The sequence below is a fragment of the Limulus polyphemus genome, unplaced genomic scaffold, assembly GCF_000517525.1.
Source record: "Limulus polyphemus unplaced genomic scaffold, Limulus_polyphemus-2.1.2 Scaffold1376, whole genome shotgun sequence".
Lineage (NCBI taxonomy): Eukaryota > Metazoa > Arthropoda > Merostomata > Xiphosura > Limulidae > Limulus > Limulus polyphemus.
In genome coordinates this window covers 180842-188756 of record NW_013666986.1, presented here as the reverse complement: position 1 = coordinate 188756, position 7915 = coordinate 180842, and the positions used below count along the sequence as shown (strand labels likewise).

The 7915-nt window shown below is 32.7% G+C and overlaps 1 protein-coding gene across 4 annotated transcripts in view; it reads right to left on the bottom strand.

Annotated features, from left to right (window-relative positions):
- Positions 1 to 3880: 3880 nt before the first annotated feature.
- LOC106463314 (pleckstrin homology domain-containing family G member 5-like) overlaps positions 3881 to 7915 on the bottom strand; it is a 127886-nt gene continuing 123851 nt past the window's right edge. For 2 of the 4 annotated variants that reach the window (XM_022390789.1, XM_022390790.1), the window contains 2 exons: positions 5724 to 6520; positions 3883 to 5469 (listed from right to left, as the gene is read on the bottom strand). In XM_022390789.1, coding sequence (XP_022246497.1) covers positions 5460 to 5469; positions 5724 to 6520 — 807 coding nt within the window. In that variant the 3' untranslated portion in view covers positions 3883 to 5459. Of the gene's footprint in view, positions 5470 to 5723; positions 6521 to 7915 lie in introns of all 4 variants that reach the window. The other 2 variants (XM_022390787.1, XM_022390788.1) reach the window with 2 other exon arrangements.

Genomic DNA, 7915 nt, shown 5'->3' with positions numbered 1-7915 from the left:
GTTCGTAAGTGTCAACGATGGTTCAGTAAATTTCGTTCAGGTGACTTTAGCCTTAAAAATTGTGATGGTAAGGGCCGACATGTTGATATTGATGCTCTGAAGACGGTTGTTGAGTCTAACCCAAGGCAACACACTCGTGAAATGGCCCTTAAATTGCATGTCTCTTATGAAACAATACACAAACATCTAAGGAACATGGGAAAAACTCCATAAAGAACTCTCCAATTATCATCGTTTCCAACGTGTGAATGTTGCTTCGTCTTTTCTGGCGCGTGCCCCCCCCCCCCCAGTGGCACAGCGGTATGTCTGCGGACTTACAACGCTAGAAACCGGGTTTCGATACCCGTGGTGGGTGTAGCTTTGTGCATAATTAAAAACAAACAAACAAACAATCTGGCGCGTAATGCGCATGAATCATTTTTGGACATTTTCTACAAAGTTTCATCATGAATACTCTACCTAAACAATCTATCAAAGTCATTTTCATTGATTTTGATCAAAATAGTTAGTTAGGTAAAGAAATCGGCTTGATTTTTTTGTCAAAAAAAATCATGATTAGTATGGTTGATTTAACTCAATATATTTAAAGCCATTTTCATCGGAGTAACGCCGGGTACTCTGCTAGTAATAATAAAAACCGGTTTGTGAATGAGCAAGACCTCTTTTTAATCAGAGGCTCTGTTCATCATTGACTCTAGCTAAGATCTTAAATAAATAAGAATAGACAACAGCGTTACATCCTTCTAAGACATGTTCAAGTACACTTGACTTAATAGGGTATCTTAGGTTAGCATGTTCTTTCAATAGCATTAAACAATTTTCTCTTCGTAGAACCGGTATAGCATTGCTGACACTATAAACAAGTAAATTTGTAAACTACAAATGATGACTCTAAGGCAATAATTCGGTACTTAAATCTAAAAAACAAAACAACAACCCGGAGAAGACAGGTTTAAACACACCCATCTCAACTGTTTATTCTGATACACATTTATAATGACACTTTCAAACTAGTTTTTAATAATTAAAGAATATTTACCCATGTATGATAGACTGATAACAACTGTATATTTAGCAGCTTAAAATATACAAGGTGTTACAACACTGCAATTATCTAAATAATTACGTAATATTCTAACAGTGACCAAAATCGGGAAATTATTTTTACATAAAACTCTTTGACATCATTAAATTATTTTTGGCTCCAGTGGCTCAACATTAAGTCTGAAGGCTTACAACGCTAAAACCCGGGTTTCAATAATTAAATATTTTATGCAAAACTTCATACGTCTAGATGTTTTATAGGCACATTGAAACAGTATTTTGATTAACTTTTCCTTAAACACATTCAGAATAAAACTTGCAAAATTCAAGAACAAGCCTGTAAATGTCTTTTTGTGGCACTATTCACATTGTTTTTTCTGATGACGTTTGTGGTTTTCCTAATGTTCCACAGTAAAATTTATACTGCTATGTTTTATGTTCAAATATTGAAGAAATTGGGAAGCTTGATCAGAGTTCTCAAAGACGGTAAATATGTCATGAACATACCTACGATAGTACAGAGGATTAAAATATTTCGGTTAACCCACAAAAATAGATTGGCCAAAAATGGCGCCAATATAGAACCCATAGTAACACCGTTGAGCTGTTTTTTATTGCAAAGCACAAAGTTATACAATTGTTATTTCTTTGTCCACCTCAGGAATCAAAACCTGAAGTTTAGTTCAGTGGCTTACTACTGCTGAACCACCAGGAGACCCGTCGATCTGATCATAAGGCTTCCATTCAGAAAACATGTTTATACATGCTCTACCTGATATTAATAAAGAAGGATTTCTGTTGCGACGTATAGTATTTAACATTGCAACCTTTCATCCTTTAGCTGGTTTTTAGTTGAATTTCTGAAGAGGTTTACCACCAATGAATACATCTTAGAGGATAATTATCTCTTGAAATACAGCTAAAGTTTGATTTAGAACATTATATACACATATATCTTTAGACAATAACATTATAATTATCTCTTGAAATAGAGCTAAAGTTTGATTTAGAACATTATATACACATATATCTTTAGACAATAACATTATAATTATCTCTTGAAATACAGCTAAAGTTTGATTTAGAACATTATATACACATATATCTTTAGACAATAACATTATAATTATCTCTTGAAATACAGCTAAAGTTTGATTTAGAACATTATATACACATATATCTTTAGACAATAACATTATAGTTAAGTGTTAATCTTATTTACAACGATGTTTTCAACAGTGTTATTATTCCTATATCCATTTTCTTTTAAATTTATGAACGTCACCATTAAAGAATCTCACTTTCTTTTGAATGGAAAGTTTTTTTGATGAGATCGACAGTGCTGTAACGGTTTCGAAAATTACACTATATTTGGCCAATTTATTTTTTGTGAAAAGCAATGGTTAGAAAATTGCCTGCAATATTTTAATCTCTCCGGTATCGTAAGTATGTTCGTAACGTATTTACAGCCTTTTAGAACTTAGATCAAGGTTCCCAGTTTCTTCAACATTTGAACAGTAGACACAGCAGCATAAGGTTTACTCTTAGGACATCAGGAAGACCATATACTTTAATATTATACTTCAAATGTGAAGTGTACCACAAAAAATAAGACGTTTACAGGCTTGCACTTTACTTTTGCAAGTTTTATTCCAAACATGTTTAAGGAAAATTTAGTCAAAATAATGTTTTATCGTGCTTATAGAATACTTAACACATATTAGATTTTCTATAGATAATTTAATATTATCAAAGACTATTTACTTAACAATTATTTTCCGATTTTTGTCACTTACGTAAGCGAAGTGTTAGTTCACCATATCCTGTTATTATAAGTCTACCATACATGGGTAAACATTATTTAATTATTAAAAACTAGTTATAAAATGTTATTAGAAGGTTGTATTCACAGATACAGTTGAAATATGTGTTTAAGCCTATTTGTCCCATACGTTTTTTTTTCTTTCTGTAGAGTTAAGGACCATCATAATTTAGTTTATGAATTTACATGTCTTTGCTATAAGAAGGCTACGAAAAGGAGTGTGTACTTGAACACGCCCCAGGAGAATGTAACATTCTTGTCTATTATAATTGGCATAATATGTTGGCAAAGGTCAATGATGAACAAAACTTCTGAATAAAAAGAGAACTTGCTCATTCTCAGGCTGAGGCCTGAGATTAATGTTATGGGAAGAATGAGTAAAGTACTTTTATTGACAATGTTATTTACTATAGGTTCATATATTGTTTTGATCTGTGCAGGTAGCCTGTTTGGATCAAATGTTATTATAATTGCATTTTGTACTTAAAGTGGGAAATATAACTAAATGATAAAACAATGCAGTGTTCAAAGTGACATAACAAAGAGAAACCATTAAAATATTCAAGGGATCGTTGGATGGACATTTCTCTCTTTGCGAGGCTGTTACAGTCTTGTGATAAACTGTACCATTTTGTCTAAAGAACAGTCTGCTCTGGCATTCTTCTCATACGTTATTAAATGAAACAACAACAACTAAAGTCCGTATACAAGATTGTTTTCCTAATAGTACAGAGCTTATACAGACTGAGCTGCAGAACTATGTTATTGTATCATGAAAATTGTTGACTCTCATACAAGTTACTTTAAGAACCTAGCTAATTTTCTTTATCGCAGATTTTGTCAGAGACGAGTCCATTTGCTTTCTATATGTTTATTTACTTGTTGGATATTTCATCAGACTTCAGTTCTGTATTTTATGTATTTTTTAAAATTTAGGTATAACTGCAACAAATCAGACTTGATTTTTGAAACAAGAATTTTAATTTTATTATTGTAATGTTGACACTTGGTTGCAGCAACATAGATATTGTTATGAGTATCTTCAGTGTTTGCTTGAAATATGACGTGAAATAATACTGATATAAAACATAAGCAAAAGCTCAACTGATTCCAATAAACCAAACACCATACAATACTTTTACATCAGAACTTCATTTCGAAACAACTTTCACAAGAAAACTAGTGATTGTCCCTAAAAATTATTCTTATACGTTTTTTTAATATATATATATATTACACATACATCAACATATATTACTAAGAATACCCAGGTATTAAATAAACTTGTACGTACATATAATAACATATTTACATACACAAAACTATATACCATATGATGAAACAGGTAAGTCTTGACATCCATACAAGTAATAGATTTTGACTAGCGCCATCTAGAAGATAATTCAATTTTAAGTTTGAATACGCTTATACACTGTTTTAACAATACAGCAATGTTAAATACTGGTTTTAAACTATTATTATTATTAAAGAGTGACTAAAACTAAAGTTTAATGGTTACTTCAGAAACTGAAAATCGGATCTAGGAAACATAAGCATCAGTTAAATTTTAAATATAGGCAAACATTAATAAAATATTAAAACTATGTTATTTGAAATTCACCCAAGTTTTTTATCGGTCGTATGTAGTAAAACTTTTGTATATTTTGTTCACAACGTTTCACCAGGTTTACCTGGCATCACCAAGTGAGATACAAGAACTTGTGTGAAAGGTAAACATTAATTTACATTTTTTAGATTAATAAATTTGAATTATCATAGCTTCCATAAATACTAAGGAATAACAATAATAATGGCTATTTGATCAACGTTTTATTTTTCTTTCGTATATACTGATGGAAATCTAGAAGAAAAATTTAGTAAGCTAAAAGCTTATGGTAACATCCATTCATTAACTTCCGAGTTAATTTTTAGTTCTGACTTACATAGTTACTGCTCAAAATTAATTATTGTATAAACACGAACGTACAACGTATTACGATGTACATAAAACTTAAGAATTACAACTACTTCTTTCATAATTACTGTATAATCAATACGAAGATTGTATATAGCAATCACAGACAAAAACACTAGTGCTCAATACCTACATATACAACAGTTTCTAAAGTGTTGCACTTATTTTGGGATTTTTTTCCATGAACAATAAATACACATTCATAGTTTAGATAAAGAGGGGTGTGGCCACTTTTTTGTTTTGACAACACACAGCTGCCTGTAGGCTGCTATGGCAACAGGTGCCATATCTTGGAATGCATACATTAACAATAGATAAAACATAATTTTTTCTCTATGTATTATTTGAACCTTATAAACAATACTTAGAACATAGTCCTGCGCTTCTTTGACGAATTATGTAAAAGTTTATTACTCATATGGTTCACGAAAAGTTAAAAGTACTTTAGGTTGTTAAAAACTTTCCACTGCCTTTCTTGGTAAAAACACTTTGATTCACAACACACATAAAAAACATTTTTAAACACTTCGGGTACTTTGCTCGAGGTCTCCATTTACCAGTAGCTACCGATCGAGTAAAATGCAGATTCAAATTACACCTCCTTCTACTTCTCTTCCATCACACTTCCCTAAAAAAGAAACAAAATTAAAAGACACTTAATCATATAGAAATAATGTTTTAAATATTGTCATTAAAACAATTTCTTGCAATACAAATAAAGAAGAAGATATCTGCCAATTTTCTATTTTTGTAGCATTCATACATTCGGAAATATTGTTTGAGAATTCAAAATCATTATTATCTAGCCGTTTTTTCAATATAAATATTTGTCTCTACCGTTATTTTAGTATTTATATGAATAAAAAGGAACACACAACTTACGAAGCTTCAACTGAGTAGCTGTTCAAAATCAATTCCTTCATCCGCCGCAGATCAACTTTATTTCTTAGGTTGGATCCACCAGTCAGATTAATCTGGACAGATGTAATTCCATCCATCATCTCGCTGACATTCAGTGTGAAGTTAGGTTTAGGTTCCAGATCTGGACTAGAAGTTTTGGGTAACTGAGAGTTATTGCCATAATTCTTGTCTCTATCACCATCATTTAAGATCTCAGGACTACAGACATTCGATTCCGTTGGGCATTCCTGTTCTCCCACACTATAAAACGAAGAGTTACTGCTTTCTATACCACTGGAGCTATAGATAGAATCTGAACTTAGGCACTTCGAACTGCACGTGTTTTTATCCAGCTTTCCGTCATCACTGGCTTCGAAACCAACTACTTCAGCTTTGTGCCTGCTACTGTTCCATGAGAATCGTTTATGAATCCTACTGTCCCGTTCTTTTTCTCTCTTTCGTATTTCTGCAGAGCTCGTCGTGTGATAACGTCTGTCGTCTACCGTCATCATCTTCATGCGCGGGTCAAGGTCACCAACGCCAAGTACGCTGTTTGATATAATCGAGCGCGTGATCGCATCATTACTTTCGAGATTAGACACTTGACTCCATTCTTCACTTGCCGTTGCGCTGGAACTGATTTGTCCAAACACGTGCCTTGTCTTGAGAAGAGGTGGTTTGTGAGCTTGATTCTGTGGTATTGTCGTCTTAACAGTGGGCAAAAGTGGGTCTCCTAACAAGCCATCTGTTTTTAGGGTTTCTGGTATAAAAGGAATCTGCTTTAAAATAAGAAAGAAATATTTAATTTATGGATACTAGCTTAAAAAAATTATTTCGAAAATACGTCAGACCGAAGAAAAAGATTGAAGACAGTGAAATTTCAACTTTAAAAACACACACAAAATAAAATGCAATCAACTTTTTTTGAAAAAAAAAATTCCATATCTTGTTTCAATATACTAAAATGGCAAATAAGTAGTGAAGGGAATTTAGAATGATTGTAAAGAGCTTACTAAACCGGACGCGCTGTTGATCATGTTAGAAATTATTTCTGGGAATAACACTAGTGATTTCGTAGAAAACTGTCATACAAACGAACAAATTAGTAATTATATAGGTTTGAATGAATATTAACTTAACACGTATTTTTAAGTGTTTAAATATTTTCTATAATATTACTTAACTATATGTATATACATATAAACTACTTGTAACCTTTTGAACGCCCGTTTTTTACATATATTAGTAAGAACAAAAATACGAAACGCAAAAACCTTTCGTTTTTGAAAGGTGGACCTTTCTTTTATCAGGGGCAAAATGGGAAAGGGTTCCAAGTTTCCCCTGATAAAGAAATGTTCACCTTTTTAAAACGCTCGGGTTGTAGGGTTTCATATTTTTGTCTTTGATTTTGTCAACCTAGCATCATTAGTAAGGAAGTGATAAATGACTTGTTTAAGTTAATTTAAAAAGCAGGGAAGTTATTTGTTAATTGTATTTATGGCAAAACTACTGAGGCAATCTGCTGGTGTCACTAATTTTTCACTAATGATTAGAGGGAAGGCAGCCAGTCAGCACCTTATCGCCCACTACCCACGCTAAGTGACTGATTGTCACTTTTCTAACGCACCCAGCAAGGAAAGAAGTTAAAATCTGAAACTGAAACATAATACAATGCAAGACACGACATAGGAATTTCAAATGAAAAGGCAAATGAATGAGGTCATAGTAAAAAATAAACACTGAAAGAAACTGAATAACTTAATCTCACAACCACTACACTTTTGTTTTGTGAATGCTTAGTGATTAGAGCTGTCAGAAATAGAAACGTTCCATCTACAATTTCCATTTCTACACGTGCTCGCTTCGTGAGTGAATGACTTGCTGGTGTTACAGTTTAGTGTTGCTGCTTCAGATTTTTAAAATCTCAGAAGATGTACAATCGTCTAATGTTTGTTTATCAAAGCGATGATTGGAATGATTCGTCGGGAAAAGGCGCTGGTGGGGGTATTCTGTCTTATCAAGTGCTACTTTACGCAGGTGCAAAACTAGAATGTATGCAACAGAAATATGAATGGGTTGTGGCATAGGCTCTAGCTCACAACGTCCTCGAATTATAGTATTACTCAATGCGTCTTCCCAGTGGCACAGCGGTATGTCTGCGGACTTACAACGCT